This window comes from Microtus ochrogaster, chromosome 5 (genome assembly GCF_000317375.1).
Source record: "Microtus ochrogaster isolate Prairie Vole_2 chromosome 5, MicOch1.0, whole genome shotgun sequence".
In the NCBI taxonomy this organism is placed as follows: domain Eukaryota; kingdom Metazoa; phylum Chordata; class Mammalia; order Rodentia; family Cricetidae; genus Microtus; species Microtus ochrogaster.
The window spans coordinates 95,274,310-95,290,263 of NC_022012.1; the positions used below are offsets into that span (position 1 = coordinate 95,274,310).

At 49.1% G+C, this 15,954-nt stretch overlaps 1 protein-coding gene across 1 annotated transcript in view; it reads left to right on the forward strand.

The window, feature by feature from the left end:
* The window catches only part of Tgm4 (transglutaminase 4), a 34,979-nt gene that overhangs the window by 15,484 nt on the left and 3,541 nt on the right, over positions 1 to 15,954 (forward strand). The window contains exons 8-14 of the mRNA XM_005348154.2: positions 712 to 883; positions 955 to 1,093; positions 2,069 to 2,172; positions 4,086 to 4,337; positions 11,382 to 11,660; positions 12,201 to 12,370; positions 14,610 to 14,746. Coding sequence (XP_005348211.2) covers positions 712 to 883; positions 955 to 1,093; positions 2,069 to 2,172; positions 4,086 to 4,337; positions 11,382 to 11,660; positions 12,201 to 12,370; positions 14,610 to 14,746 — 1,253 coding nt within the window. The remainder of the gene's footprint in view (positions 1 to 711; positions 884 to 954; positions 1,094 to 2,068; positions 2,173 to 4,085; positions 4,338 to 11,381; positions 11,661 to 12,200; positions 12,371 to 14,609; positions 14,747 to 15,954) is intronic.

Consider the following 15,954-nt stretch of genomic DNA (forward strand, 5'->3'; position numbering starts at 1 on the left):
GAGAGAGAGAGAGCTGTGGGATTACAGGACTGAGCCAAGCCTCAGGGTCAAGCGAGGCTACAGAAATGAGGTGTGGGACACTGGAAGCAGCCGGGTGAAAAGCAGGACAGGGTCCAGACTGACAGCTATTTAAGTAGACCATATTGGCAGTAGGAGCAGAGCTGAGCAGAGATCCCTGAGACAGGCAGTTCCCTTGTCTGTACCAGACGCTCAGGTGACAGATCACCATTACGACGTTAGCTGTCCTTCACCTCGAGGTCCAGATGAAGGTGTGTGGTACGGTGCTGGGCCTGATTGTCCCATTAGGATTTAAGATGCCCATGTGCCCTTATGTTTCTAATTACCTTGCTACATTTATAGCCTGATTTCCTTGCCGTTAGGTATGTCATGTGTCAGTCTGTACTCACAGGTGTCCTGACAAGCAGTGTCTATGTGCCGGAAAGTCACCCCGCCTCTGCATTTGCACCCTGAAGTCTCACGGGGGCATCACGGCCTTTCTATGTTATGAGAGATGCTCTTCTCTGACTTTTTACCCTTGCTCAGTGAGGGATGGTTTCTCTGAAGGAGTACAGAAGGAGAGACTAAGTCTCCCTATGTAGTCAAGGCTAGTCTTAAACGTGTCCCTTGCTCCTCCTGTGTGCTCTGCTTGTCCTGACAGACTCTGGGGTGTGGGGAAGGCACACATGTTAACACCGCTCTGTCCCGTGTCAGATGTGTGCCGTGAATAACGGCGTGCTGGTGGGGAACTGGTCGGGAGACTACAGCAAAGGCACCGCCCCCTACGTGTGGACCAGCAGCGTGCCCATCCTGCAGCAGCACTTCATCACCAAGGAGCCTGTGTGCTTTGGCCAGTGCTGGGTTTTCTCTGGGATCCTGACCACAGGTAGGCGGCAGCCGGGGCAGGGGCCGCTCAGCCCCCGCAGAAGCTGACCGTTCTGTCTGGGCTCATTTCAGCACTGAGAGCAGTGGGCATCCCGGCTCGCAGCGTGACTAATTTTGAGTCAGCCCACGATACGGGGAAGAACCTCATAGTAGACATCTACCTGGATGAATCGGGCAAGACAATTACACATCTCACCAAAGACTCTGTCTGGTAGGCTCCCTCCTGGCTGGCTGGGTTCCTCCTCTGTTCTCCTGCGGGCTTTCAGCCTCCTCTGTCAACTGGTTCAGGTTGGGAGCAGTATCAACTCCAGAAACCCACTTTGTAGAGTCAACCTCATTGTGTGACCCAGAACTCCTGGGAAGGCTTGTTAAACATGAAGATCCCTGGGCTGCAGCCTCTGCCCCCATGGAGGCAAAGACTGAGAACTGGTCTTTACTTCTGGCCTCCAGCCCTGGAGACTGAGACAGGTGCTGTCTGCTACACTGATGTAACTGGTACTTCTAGTCAACCAAGGGCACTGTCTCCTCTGCTCTCTGACCCAGTGCGCAGCACTTTGCAGGCTAAAAGCACAGGGATTTTAAGGGAGGTAGGATGTCTGGAGGCTTGGGTGGGGTCATGTCTCCCACAGCTGGATGTGCCAAGTCTTTCATTTTGGCACAAATGTTGGAGACACCAAGCTCTGTTAATCGATATGGTGTAACTGTCTTAAAAATAGCAAGAATAGCTGGACAGTGGTGGCTCACATCTTTAATCCCATCACTGGGGAGTCAGAGGCAGGTGGATCTCTGAGTTCAAGACCAGCCTGGTCTACAGAGTATGAGTTCCAGAACAGCCAGGGTTACACAGAGAAACCATGTCTCAAAAACAAATAAACAAAAAGGCAAGAATATGGAATACTGTCCAGCTACAAAAGCTATAAAATTATTCATCAATAAAATCAGAATCCCTTTGAGTGGAGAAAAGGCTTACAGTTGTTTGCCCATTCATTCAGCAGAGGCAAGCGATTGGGGGTCTTTGGGTCTCAGGGGCTTCTCCTCCACTGCCTGTCTGCTCTAAGCTCCGCTCTCCATACGGCTCTCCCCACTGTCCTAGCCTTTGTTGACAAAGGTCCCCTTCTCCAGAACCGTAGAGGGCTGTGGTGACAGCTTCTCTAACTGCATGGCTGGCTCATTTCCACTGCCACAGGAATTTCCACGTGTGGACAGACGCCTGGATGAAAAGACAGGATCTACCCCAGGGCCATGATGGCTGGCAGGTCCTGGATGCTACACCACAGGAGATCAGCGAGGGTGAGTTTGTATGGGGCTCAGGAGGAGCTGGGGATGGAGGCCATGTCTGGGGTCTTGGGTGGCGACACTCACACTGAGCAAGGCCTTATAAAGAGGACACAAGTGACAGTCACATGATATAACAGTAAGTGCAGGCGCTTCCTGGGTGTACAGCCCATAACTCACCTTTTCATGTGTTTGTGTGTGCACACACATGCATCATGGTATACACGTGAAGGCCAGAGTACAGGTTGTAAGAGTTGGTGCTCTCCTTCCATCACATGGGTACGAGGGGTTGGATTAAGGCTGCCAGGCTTAGCAAGTGCTGTTGGCTACTTCGTATATCACTAGCCCACAGCTCATCTTTAAAGTGAGTTTGGTCACTGTCTGCGTTTGGCAAACCCAGGCTCAGGAAGGTACAGTGAATGGGACTCTTAGCAGCTGACTACAAAGCCCCAGATGGAGTGGCAGCGTCCCAGCTGGCTGGTTACCTGTATCTGGTCCTGGGTGGGAAGGAGCTTGGGGAGTGTCTGGGCAGATGAAGTCTGGTCTGAGGTTACACGGGAAATCTTGTGGATTTCTTACAGAGTTAATATGCCTTACCAGTGAGAAACTGACCTGCACACTTAAAAGATTAATAAAGGAGAAAGCCCTTTAAGAGTGTGTGACTGTTTCTGGCTAATGCTCAAAGGGAACCAGCCTCCAACAGAAAACATTTCCAGCTTGTTTTATGTAGCCTTAGGCTTATACATTTCATCTACACTGTCACCCTTAAATCTCTTTCACATCCCAGTGGGACCCTGACCTCCACAGGACACAGGCCCTTGCAGGGACTTCTTTAGCCGTTCCAGGAGCAAGGTCATCACCCAGATGGAGGGAATAGTGTGGATAGAGGAGGGGTACCCAGAGGCATTCAGATTACAATGTAAAGTATTTTGGTGCCTGTATTATTCTAACCAGCGTGTCCCAAAGGCTCCCTAAGGCAGGGTCACAGCCTCACAGCTCCTGATGGCACCAGCCAGGGGCCTCCAGAGATCTGCTGTTCCTCACCTCCCCACACCACCTGTGCTGAAAGGTGCTCAGCAAGGGGTCCTTTCTCTGGGGTCCCAGTTGTCTCTGCCAGGGTGGGGACGGTAGCCTTGCAACTGGGCTGCGCGCAGCCCACAGTCGCCACCTACCTGGGAGGTAGCAGAAGCCTTGTGCCCAGGTGGAAAGGGCTTTAGAAGACCACCTATCCATTCACACTGTAGATAAGGTGATGGTAGAGTGTGAATGCCCTCTGCATATTAGAAGCAAGAGTGTTAGATAGAAGCGCTGTTCTGAGTCTTAGCTCACTACACTGAATTGCAGGGTTGGCTGCTTTTGAGAGGCTAGGGGAGGAGTCGTGTGTATTGAAGGTTTAAATAAAACAAGGAAACGGCAAGACCCGTGTTGAGAGCAACAGTGCAAAATCAAACCAATCTGTACAATGAAAAGCCGAAAGACTAATGCTTCCTAAGTTGTTAGTGATGGTCAAGGAGACTTCTCTGCTCCTATGTCAGAGCTAGAAGGCAGCATTATCAGTTCAGGTCAATAGTGACGGCTGGTGAGGGGAAGTGCCTTTGTATACTGCTTTGTTTGATTTTTGATGTTTGATGACTTTATGAGGTCAGTACTACCTTTATACCCAATATCCAGGAAATGAAGGTACAGGGGCCATACAGAAACAGGCAATGTTCTGGGATGAATGGAAATAGAGACGTGGCTCCTTCCCTCTGGACCTGAGAATTCCTGGACATTTCAGTTCTAAGCTGGGCTGTGTTCTTAGTGGTAGACAGCAGTCAGGCTGCCTGGGAAGCCCCCGTCTCCTCCCTGAGTGGGTGGGATTTCTTACTCTTGCTGTGATGGACTTAGGGGACAGACCCCAGCAACCACCCTCTCTTCCTTCCCCTCAGGAGGCTTCCGCACCGGGCCATCTCCACTGAGCGCCATCCGCCTGGGGAAGGTCGAAATCCAGTACGACACCAAGTTTGTCTTCACCGAGGTCAACGGTGACAAGTTCATCTGGCTGGTGAAGCAGAACCAAGGCAGGGAGAAGAACGTCCTTATCGCCGTGGAGACTGCGAGCATCGGCAAGAACATCAGCACCAAGATGGTGGGCGAGAACAAGCGGGAAGATATCACCTTGCAGTACAAGTTCCCAGAAGGTAGCTGCGCAGGGACTTGCCATAGGGTTCCTGTCACAACAGCCAGACCATGTGCGCTTTGGCAAGAATGTGACGGTACCCCAAGCCGGGTGAGATGAGGATGACTGTGTCCTGGGGCAGGCTTGGCATGACACACAGTTTGTCCAGTCCAAGGCAGGATATAGCTGGGTATGGTGGCACACACCTGGAGGTTCGGGTAAGGGAACTGTACTGCTATCTCGGGGGTGTCAGCCTCCAGCAGCACAGGACTTTGAAAGGAACCCAACCAGTCAGCCTAAGCTAAGCTTGTCTGTCTGAGGGGTCTTAGTGAAGGAAACACTCTTACACAGTCTCGATGGCTTTCTTCCTTGTTCTCTTGTGTTCTTTCTATGTTCTTTCTGCTGTATACTTTTTTCTACAGCTTATATATCCCAACAAAGTCTTTCAGGCAATGTAGGAATTACAATGTGGTTTTCTGCTTTTCAAGTGAATGATTACAATGAATACAAAACACACAGGAAAAAAACCAGCATGTTTTCCATATCCTTCACACTGCAGGTGAGAAACAAACTATCCCAAGAACCCATGCACATTTATTTGTTGCAGATTTGTTTTTAGCAATTTGTTATAGATTAACTGTGTAGGCAGGCAAGCTATTCATGTCAGGGCTTTTACTGGCCGGCTGCATTTGCCGTTACAAAGAAAGGGACAATTACTTTATTACTTATCTTGAAAGGTAATCTTATAAGGAGTCTTTTTTGGTGGTGATGGGGGAGTTCAAGACAGGGTTTCTCTGTAGCTTTGGAGCCTGTCCTGGAACTTGCTCTGTAGACCAGGCTGACTTCAAACTTACAGAGCTCTGCCTGCCTCTGCCTCCTGAGTGCTGGTATTAAAAGGCCTGTGCCACCACCACACAGTTTATAAGGAATCTTAAAGGAATCACAATCCTAAACTTTTATTATTGAAAAGGAATCAGTCAGTTCTATTTTAAATCTTTAGGGTACATACCCACTCATCAATAATTTTTCGTTTCAGGAGAGTGAGGGCAAAAACGAGTATAAAGAATTCACCCTCATCTTTGGTCATCACCCAGACCGAGCAAGAGGAGCTAGTAGCAATCTATCTACCCCTGCCTAATGAGTCAGGCAGCTCACTGTATGTCCTTGTGAGCTCCAGCTTGTTTTCTGGGGTTATTTATCTTAAAACTATTAGCAAGGCATCTGGTCTACCCTGATGATGGAGGAAGGTCATTGGTTAATTAATAAAGAAACTGCTTGGCCTGATAGGTTAGAACATAGGTGGGAGGAGTAAACAGAACAGAATGCTGGGAGGAAGAGGAAGTGAGCTCAGATGTCAGGCCAATCCTCTCCAGGGCCGACGTGATGAAGCTCCGACCCAGGATGGACGTAGGCTAGAATCTTTCTGGTAAGTGCACCTCGTGGTGCTACACACATTAATAGAAATGGGCCAAGCAGTGTTTAAAAGAATACAATTTGTGTGTTGTTATTTTGGGGCATAAGCTAGCCAGGCAGCTGGGAGCTGGGTGGCAGGAACACAGCCCGCAGTCCCTTCAACACCCTGAAGCTTTGTTTTAGCTAGAGGCATGTGACTGCCTCTTTTCAGCATTAAGAGAACTAGAGCCAGCCTGGCTCCTGGACTCAGGTGCTTTCCTTTTACCCTGAGCAGCTCCTCAGGTGGAGCTCCTTGGTTAGCTGTGAAGCACATCCTTGGATTTGTTTTTATTCATCAAAACTATGTATAGGCTATCATTATTACTATCAAATTAGACAGTACAGCTTAGAGAGGGGCCATCTTCTTGACAATCCATGGGTAAAAATGCCCAGGACATGGAATTCAGAGATGTTCTCATATCCTTATTGGCTTAGATTCACCCATCTTCAAAGCGGCTGAGTCAGGACTTTGTTCTCCTTTGAGACAGTCACACTATGTAGTTCTGGATGGTCTGGAACCTACTGTGAGAACCAGACTGGCCTTGAACTCACAGAGAGCCACCTGCCTCTGCCTCTTGAGTGCTGGATTAAAGGTGTGGGCCATCGTCCCTGGTCCAGGGCTTTGTTTTTTAGAGTACTAGAGCCGGAAACCAGGATTTTATGCACACTAGGCAAGCACTCTGCCAGAACTGACCCCAGGCTCAAGTCAGTCTCTGCCTCCTGTGTCTGGATCTGTCCCACTGTGCAGTAAATCTACCCAGATTCCACCAAGCCAGGCTGCCTGGAGAATTATAGCCTGCACGCCATGGGGTTTCTGATGCTGGACATGCAGTTTCTATTCCTCAGCCACCAATAGTGGGAACAGGTGGTCTCGAGGAAGAGGCACCAGATATGGTGAGGTGTTCCCTAGAGCACAGCCTGAGGGAGGCGAGCAGAAGAGATGGGGCTTCAGAGATTGTCCTGGTGTTGCCTGCATCCCGAGACAGTGGCTCCTCCTGTGTCTGGCCTTGCTGTGCTCACATAGGGCCTGTTTGCATGTCCATGACGGCTGTGGCGGCAGGGTGCTTGTGGGCAGCGAGACAGCCGTCCACACCTGTGGGCAGCCCCGATTCCCTGCAGGATGGACATGCGGCTCAGATGGTGGTGTGGTTCTATGAAAACAAGGCGCACTAACGGATGCTGTAGTCCCAGCCATGAGGAGGTCAAGGCAGTGGTAGCAGAAGTTTAAGGCCATCATTCACAGCACAGTGAGTGTGAGGCCAGGCCTGGGAGAGGGTGGCGGGCAGGCAAGAAGAAAGAGGAGAAGGGCGGTTGGTGTAAAGAAGGCAGGAGCTGCTCACTGTAGTGTGACAGGAGGGAGGAGTCTGCAGGACGCCAGGTCTTCCTGTCCGTCCCGGACCCAGGACAGTGTCTGCCCTCTGTAAACAGACTGTCAGGCTTGCAGGCAAGTGCCCTTGTCCTCCGAGCCTTCTCACTGTGCCAGTAGGAGATTTAAGAAAGAAACAATCAGAGCGAGGGCTGCCTCAGAGGGAGAGAGAGTTCAGTGTACTGTTGCTTTTTCCTTGTACCTTTTCCTTCTGCCTTGAAGCCTGGATAATTACATGACCCTAACCTCAAATCTGATGGTTTCCTGTGTAGTCTCTAAGCTGTTAGTGACTTAGACTATTACATGTTCTGTATTGATAGTCTCTGCTTGGTGAGCTACTGCTGTACTCTCTGTCCCTTCAGTTCCTTGAATATATCTACAATGGTTTTGCACTTATTTAACTTTGTGTATGTGGTGTGCATGTGTGTGTGAGCACACCACAGTGTATGTGGTGTGCATGTGTGTGTGAGCACACCACAGTGTTTGTGGTGTGCATTTGTGTGTGAGCACACCACAGTGTGCCTGTGGAAGTCAGAGGACATTCCGCCATGTGAGTCTTGAGGATTGAACTCAGGTCACCAAACTTGGAGTAGCCCCTCTGACTATATTTAAAATAGAGAACTTAAAGTTTTTCTCTAGTAAGTTCCAAATCAGGCTTCTGCAGGGTGGAGGGCATTTCTTGCCGAAAGCGATAAGCTTGGAGGATACACCGTGGCAGTCTGGAGACCAGCTCTTGTTTGCCGTCCCTACTGTGTGCTGTGCACTGTCTCACTGAAGACCTCTGTGCAGTCTCTTTTCATCATGGGAAGCCTCTGACTTCTCCTCCTATTCGCCTCATGAGCAGCTGGGGACCAAGTGCTGCAGCCTTGGTCGTCTGGGATACCTACACAAACTCGCCGTGGCTGGGGAGCTGTGTCCACACAGGGGCTGTGCCCACTCGGGGGCTGTGCCCTTCTGCAGGACTTGGTGCTGTGCCCACTCGGGGGCTGTGCCCGCCCAGGCTGTGCCCACTCGGGGGCTGTGCCCACTCGGGGACTGTGCCACTTGGGCTGTGCCCACTTGGGGGCTGTACCCACTCAGGGGCCATGCCCACTCGGGCTGTGCCCACTTGGGGGCTGTACCCACTCGGGGGCTGTGCCCACTCAGGTTGTGTCCACTTGGGGGCTGTGCCCACTCTGGGGCTGTACCCACTCAGGGGCCATGCCCACTCAGGTTGTATCCACTCGGGGGCTGTGCCCACTCGGGGGCTGTGCCCATCTGCAGGACTTGGTGCTGCTCTTCAGCCTCACTCGCACCACCGATCCTCAAGATGAGAGGCACAGCTTGCTTGTCTTTTCCCTTCCCTAGCTTCTCTTCAGGTTTGTAAAACTGTCTTTCAAATAAGCACACCAGGAAAGAGTCTGTTGGTTGTGAGCTGAGTCTGCTCAAGTAACGGTGAGCTCTATGAGTGGACATTTCCAGGGAGCTGTCATGGAAGTCAGAGGAGCATAAAGTCCAGGTGATGAGGTTGTAGGTATGCTCCAGACCGAAAGAGGCTTCTGACTTCACTGTGACCAGCACTGCTGGTTTTCCAGGTGACCAAGGGTCTGGGAGGAGGGGGAGGCAATAGGATCACCTCATGACTTCTGAATTCCTCCAACTCACTCTGTTGTCCAGGCTGGCTTGAAGTCATGGCAATTCTCCTGCCTCAGTTTTCCAAGTGCTGCTGGGATTACAGGTATGAGTCACTATGCCTGGCTCAGTGTGTTATTGTGATTAAATTATCCTTAGTTTGGTGTCAAGATTCCTAGATAGGTTGGAGGTGGAGTAACTCTTTGCTTGTGTTCCCACAGCTTTTTAGGAGACTAGGGTGCTCTGGTCTTCCTGCTGCCAACCACTTAAGACAAGTCCCCAGCATGCGGCCTTGGGTAGTTCTCAGTGTGAATCCGTAGCTCCTGGGAGCCTCCATAGTCCTAGTCAGTGGGTGTCTTAGTTTGGTTTCTGTTGATGTGATAAAGACCATGATGGAAAGCAGCTTGGGCCAGGCAGTGGTGGCAAACACCTTTAATCCCAGCACTGGGAAGGCAGAGGCAGGCAGAGCTCTGTGAGTTCGAAGCGAGCATGGTCTACAAGAGCTAGTTCCAGGACAGCCCGGGCTGTTACACTGAGAAACCCTGTTTTGAAAAAAAAAAAAAAAAAAAAAAAAGAAAGAAAGAAAGAAAGAAAGAAAGAAAGAAAGAAAAGAAAAGAAACTTGCGAAGGAAAGGGTTTATTTGGCTTACTCATCCCAGGTCATAGTCCATTGAAGGAGCCCAAAGCAGGAATTCAAGGCAGACACTGAGTCAGAAGCCACAGAGGAAGACTGCTGACTGTTCCTCACGTCTTACTCAACCTGCTTTCTTATACAACCCAGACACACCTGCTGGGGTGTCAGATCCACAGTGGTACAGGCCCCTCCCACATTGATCATTATCAAGAAAATGCCTATGGGCTGATCAAATGGAAGCATTTTCTCAACTGAAGTTCTCTCTTTGCAGATGAACCTGCTTTGTGTCAAGTTCACAAAAATATCTAACCAGGACAACTGACTCCTTGTCAACTTGACACAGAAATACAACAGTATGAAACAATACCCTTTCCTGTCTTGCTTATCCCTAAGATCTTATATTAATATCAATATCACAATATAAAAACATTCTAAAAGTCCCAAAGTCTTTTAAAATTCAGTCTAAGATATCCAAAGTCTCTTAACTGTGGGCTCCTGTAAAATAAAAACATGAGTTACATATTTCTTATTCCAAGAGGGGAGACCCAGAGCATAGTTACAGTCAAATCCAATCAAACACAAAATTAAACATTCAGTGTGAAATACCCAGTACTTTACATCTGAGACCGACTCCCGGTCCTCTGGACTCCCAAGGGGCCCCCAGCTCCGCTTTTGGGGCTCTGCCACCTGCAGCACAAATAGCTCGTTTTCTAAGCTCAAGTTAGGTCCATGCCACACCTGCCTCTGCCCTTGGTGGTCATTCCATGGTCTTTATATTTCCGATATGCTGGGTCTCCATGGCTGTACCTTTATCAGTGATCTCTCTTGGCTTCTCACAGTGCCATGCTTCAGGTGATACCCATGATATCTTCATGCCTTTAAAACCAGCACCACCTGGGAAGCACACACTACCAAGTTTAGCAGCTAGCATGAGGTGCAGCCTTAGCCCTTTCTAAACCACAGTTCCTGGGTGCTGACGAGGAGGAAATTCTCCCAGAAGATTTTACCTCCGTGATGCTGGTCTCTTCATGAAATCTGATTCCTCAACTCCGGCTAACCAGTAACCAATTGTCTCATGAAGGTTTCACTCTAGTGGTGCTGGTTTCTTGATTATCAGCTGCCCTTTCTTTTGGCTGTGTGAAACAGGGTCTGGGCTAGAACTTTCTGTATACACCAGGCTACCCTCAAATAGATCTGCCTGCCTTTTCCTCTCAAGTGCACAGCTGATTCTTTAACTCCAGCTGGCCAGATACCATAGAGTCTTAGCTCAAATGTATCATAAAGATGGCGCTCATAGATTCTTTAAGGGACTCTCAAGATTCTCTTGAAACTTTTCAAGCCAGGATTCCATTGTCTCCTCTGCTCTCAACATTTGTATTTTCCCAGCTCCCACAGAACAGTGCCCACTGGCCTCTGAACACTCAACAGCTTTTCCAGACCAATGTCCCAAAGTCCTCCTATAACCTTCCCCAAAACGATATGGTCATGATTGTCACAGTAATGCCCCACTCCTGGTACCAAATTCTGTTTAATTTGTTTCTATTGCTGTGATAAAGATCATAGCAACTTATAAAGGAAAGGGTTTATTTTGGTTTATATATGCTGCATAGCAATCCACTGAGAGAAGCCAAGGCGGGGACTCCAGGCACCAACTGACGCAGAAGTCACGGAGGAACACATCTTACTGGTTCACTTCTTGTGTCTTACTCAACTTTTTTTATACAACCAGGTCTGTTTTCCCAGAGGTTTTAAACCTACAGTGGAACAGATCTTTCTAAATCAGTCATTAATTAATAAAATGCCTCGCAGACTTGTCCATGGGCCAATGAGATGGAGCCATTGTCTCAACTGAAGTCCCCTCTTCCCAGATGACTCTGGCTTGTGTCAAGTTGATAAAAAAATTCAAACCAGAACAAGGGAAAGCTCTCTCAGCCCCCAAGGGTGTGCTCAGACATTTGGTTCCCCTTAGAGTGGTGTCCTCTGGAAATGTTCTGTCTCTGCAGGCTCCCCAGAGGAGAGGAAGGCCATGGAAAAGGCCGCCGGCAAGCACCCGGATGAGGACAAACCCGGCCGTCGGCCAGTGAACAGCATGCTTCAGATCCATGTCCTCCAGAATTCTGTGGAGCTAGGCTATCCTGTCACTTTGACCCTAGTGTTGAAAAGGAAAACGGCCACACCACAGAATGTCAACATTTCGTGCTCCCTCGACCTACAGACATATACAGGCAGCCAGAAGACAAACCTGGGAATCATCCAGAGGACGGTGCAGATCCAAGGTCAAGGTACCAGAGCCTCGGGCCCCAGGGAGACCAGGATCCCAGTCATCTCATGTCTCTTTCTTCTCTGTGATTACTCCCATACTCTTATGTTTGAACAGACACAGCATCTATTGAGCACTACATTTGGTGGTGATAAGGAATCCTGGCAAAGTAGAAAAAATGGGCCACATAGATCAGAGTGAGCGCCGGGAGTCTGGGGTCTAGCACACATAGATCAGAGCGCCAGGAGTCTGGGGCTAGCACACAGCCACACGTTAAGGGTGCTAATGGTGTCACCAAGTCTCTGCAACAGTAGAGATTTTTTTGGAATTACTATTCTATCAGTGGGCTGTGGTAACCTGAGCGTGAACAAACTACCCTGACAATGGGGGCCCAGAATGGGCCTGGAGATCTCAGTAAATCATCAAGTCCATTTGATCCCTAGATGCAGGCTCTCCAAAGAGAGGTCAGGACTCCTCTAAGGCCAAGCGGCTCTGTCCTGAGTTAATCTAACCCTATGTTTGCCATGAACTCACCTCTCCTCTCTTCCCTGCTCTTTCACAGAATCAGAGGTGGTTCTCAGCATGGATGCTAACTCCTACATCTACAAACTGGGCATGGTTGACGATGAGGTGGTCATCAAAGGGTTCATCATCACAGAAATAGTGGAGACTGGCGACAAGGTGGCCACCGACACGACCCTGTCGTTCCTGTACCCCGCCTTCTCTGTTGAGGTGAGTTGCCTGCAGGCCAGGGAAGGGGCAGAGCTCAGGGCCTTTGTGGTCCCCTGGTTGACTGACCACTGCGCCAACTACATCCCTAAGGAAAACGGTACATCGTTTTCCACTGCACCCCTAAGGAAAATGGTACATCGTTTTCCACACAGGCATTTCTGAGAAGGGATGTGTCAAGCAGCTTCTTTTCTCTATTTTTGGCTAACTGGATTTAAACTTTTTAAAAATGAGGACTACCTGTTAACAGCACAAAATTCTAAAGATGCAGTTGGCACGATAAAAATTTCTTCCCGTCCTCCTCAGATGCTCAGCTCCTTTACCATAAGCGATCCCTGCCATCAGCTTCTTGCGTGTCTAAGTGTTTTGGATACAAGCCAGTGAAGTACAAGTCTTGCCATGGGCCCACCCCCAGTGTGGGCTGCGGTAAAGCTGGTGCCAGACCAACTCCCAGGCAAGCGGGAGTCAAAGGCAGCTTACATAAGAGGCTCTCCATAGTGATATTTTATTTGTATTTAATAAATAAAGCTTGCCTGAAGACCAAAAAGCAAAACCGCCAACCACTGGCTCTTACCTCTACCTCAGTCCAAACTGCCTCCAGGAATCCTCCTCAGAACAAGGCTATCTGAGGGCTGTCTCCTCCTGTTTTATACTCCTCTCTAGCGCTGGGATTAAAGGCATGCGCCACTACCACCTGGTTTCTATGGCAAACTAATATGGCTACTGGGATTGAAGGTGTGTGTCACCACTTCCTGGTCTGTAAGGCTGACCAATGGGACTGTTTTACTCTCTGGTCTTCAGGCAAGCTTTGTCTATTAAAACACAGATGAAATCCCATCATCCCAGAGTCATTCCCTGGTGGCCCTGGCCTCTCCTAGGATTCATCATGTTTACAGCTCAGCAGGGTACCTCCCTTGGGACTTCTCAGGCCGAGGATGTGGCCACCTCTGGAGACTGTTCTGACATTTCTGTGGCAGTGTGGTTGAGTCAGAGACTCATCCTTGGCCCCCGCTCAGTGAAGCAGAACCACATGCTTCCTGGGATCCACTCTGCTTGGAAGCAGGTTCAGCCCATTCATCATGGCCCAATCATCCAGAATTTCTAGCTGGGCGTTGGTGGCGCACACCTTTAATTGCAGCACTCGGGAGGCAGAGGCAGGTGGATCTCTGTTTGAGGCCAGCCTGGTCTACAGAGCAAGTTCCAGGACAGCCAGGGCTACATAGAGGAACCCTGTCTCAAACCCTCCCCTGAAATGAGGGGCTGGAGCAATGACTCAGGTTAAGAGCATTGTTACAGAGGAACCAGGTTTGGTTTCCATCACATACATAATGCTTCACAGCCACCTTTAACTGCAGTCTAAGGGAATCTGATGCCTTCTTCTGACTTCTGTGGGTACTAGGTATGCATATGGTGCAATACATACATGTAACCAAAACATTCATACAGATAACATAATTAAAATAGGTTTTTCTTGGGGGTCTCACTCCCATCCTCCTACAGAGGAGGCTCCACAGGTGTCTGTAGGCATCAGAGAACACTTGTCTCTGGAGCCAGGCATGTGTGGTCGGAGCTTCAGATGTCCTAGAAGTGGGCACTCTACTTTCCTTTACTAAAATTCTAGTTAGTACATCTATACTGTGATTGGATGTAGCTAGCACATGGTTTGAGTGGGGAGCAGGCACTGCTTCTGGAACCCTGGGCATTTGAAGGAGACCAAACCCTGGGCAGGGGAGATGGGGCTCTGAGGGAGAGGGTCCAGCCAGAACAGTATGGCAGGGCACGCGTGAGTTCCAAGTGCTCTGGCTTTGGACATATGAGGGGAGGAACAGATTCTGAAGGATGAACACAGCCTGTTTTTGGATGTGTTTCTCCGGGCTGTCCGGTGAGGCAACTTGGAATTTTGGGTCATTGGCGAGGGAGGACCAATGTCCATACCATAGCTTGGGGCTCTAACAGCTGTTCAGCCCCTGAGCCTGGGCAAAGGGGCTTCCTGATTAGCTGGATGAGATCAGGATGTAGCTCACACCAGGACCTCTGGCTACCATGAACTATGTACCTCGAGTTCCTTCAAAATATGTCTGACGAAACTAAAGAGATAAACATGTGCAAATACATGGAATCTCAGAGGTTCTCCACAAGAGCCTTCCAAGGGAGCACAGACCTACCGACACTCTAGCTGCCATCTAAGCTCTCACCTGCAGCTCGTCACGCCTGCCTTTCCTCCACTCCCCACTCTTAACAGATGCCGGACACGGGCAAGGTCAACTGGCCACTTCTCATCACCTGCACCTTCAAGAACACCCTGCCCATCCCTCTGACTAACATCAGGTTCTCCGTGGAAAGCCTGGCCCTCTCGAACATGCAGTCCTGGGATCAAGGGTGAGTCCACCCAAATTGTTCTCACGGTACAGATGCTGTACATGGGTCTCTCACATGTGCCATCCTTCGGAGACGTAAACTTTCAGCATGAGATTCAGTAAAAATGCAGACACACATTGCCCGTACCAAATCACAGAAAAGACCACACTAGTGTTCTGCCAGTGGTAGGCCTTTCTGCTTCTTGTTAATCTGAATGTTCTACAGAAATGTCAAGGCATCCCCTTGTCTTAAGTCTCTGCTGTAATGTATTTGTTTCCTTTGCCTGTTTACCCCTAGGGAGTCATTACTTTTCTTATTAACCCAGTGCAGCCTTTACTCAGGAGGAATAGTGGTGTAATTAGCTTGTAGGAGGTTATTTATCTCGAGACAGTCTCACTCTATGGCCCTAGCTAGCTTCAAATTCACTATATTGGCCAAGCTGGCCTTGAACCCACAGAGATGCATTTGCCTCTGCCTCCTGTGCAGGGATTAAAGGCATGCACCACCTCTGCACGGTCTTGTTTGCTAAGGTGCTGTCCTGGAAACTGAGCGTAGGCCTTGTGCATGAAAGGCAAGTGCTCTCCCGTAGAACTATATTCCCCAGCCTAGGCTGTTTAAAGTTCTAACATGCCTTTGTTAATCCTCTCTGTGGATACTGAATTTCATGTCATAAACAAGAATATAGGAATAGTTGCAGGTGGTGGTGGTGCACACCTTTAATCCCAGCACCCAGGAGGCAGAGGCAGGCAGATCTCTGTGTTTGAGGACAGCCAGGTCTACAGAGCTAATTCCAGGATAGCCAGGGTTACACAGAGAAACTCTGTCTTTAAAAAAAAAAATCGGGGAGGGGGAGGGAAATGGGAGGAGAGGAGGAGGTGGAAATTTTTAAGTAAAAATAAATAAAAAAAGTGAAAAAAATCAACCAAACAAAAAAGAGAAATAGTATAAATTTTCTGCAATTTATGGCTCTATTTACATAATTATTACTGTGAATATTAATTTTGGGGTAGAATAATCCAGAGCCCCAATTTTGCCAAATAATTTATCAATGAAATGTCAATAACACAGGTAATCCCCACATATACCTCAGTCTCTGGACTGTGTCATGTGTCTTTGTCAGTGATGCTGTGCTGTTTGAATGGCTGTACTGGGAAGTGTGCAGTGCTGTATGAAAGGCAGCTTTCTTCTGTTTCTCTAACATAGGACATTTGAATCACCTTGATTTGGGA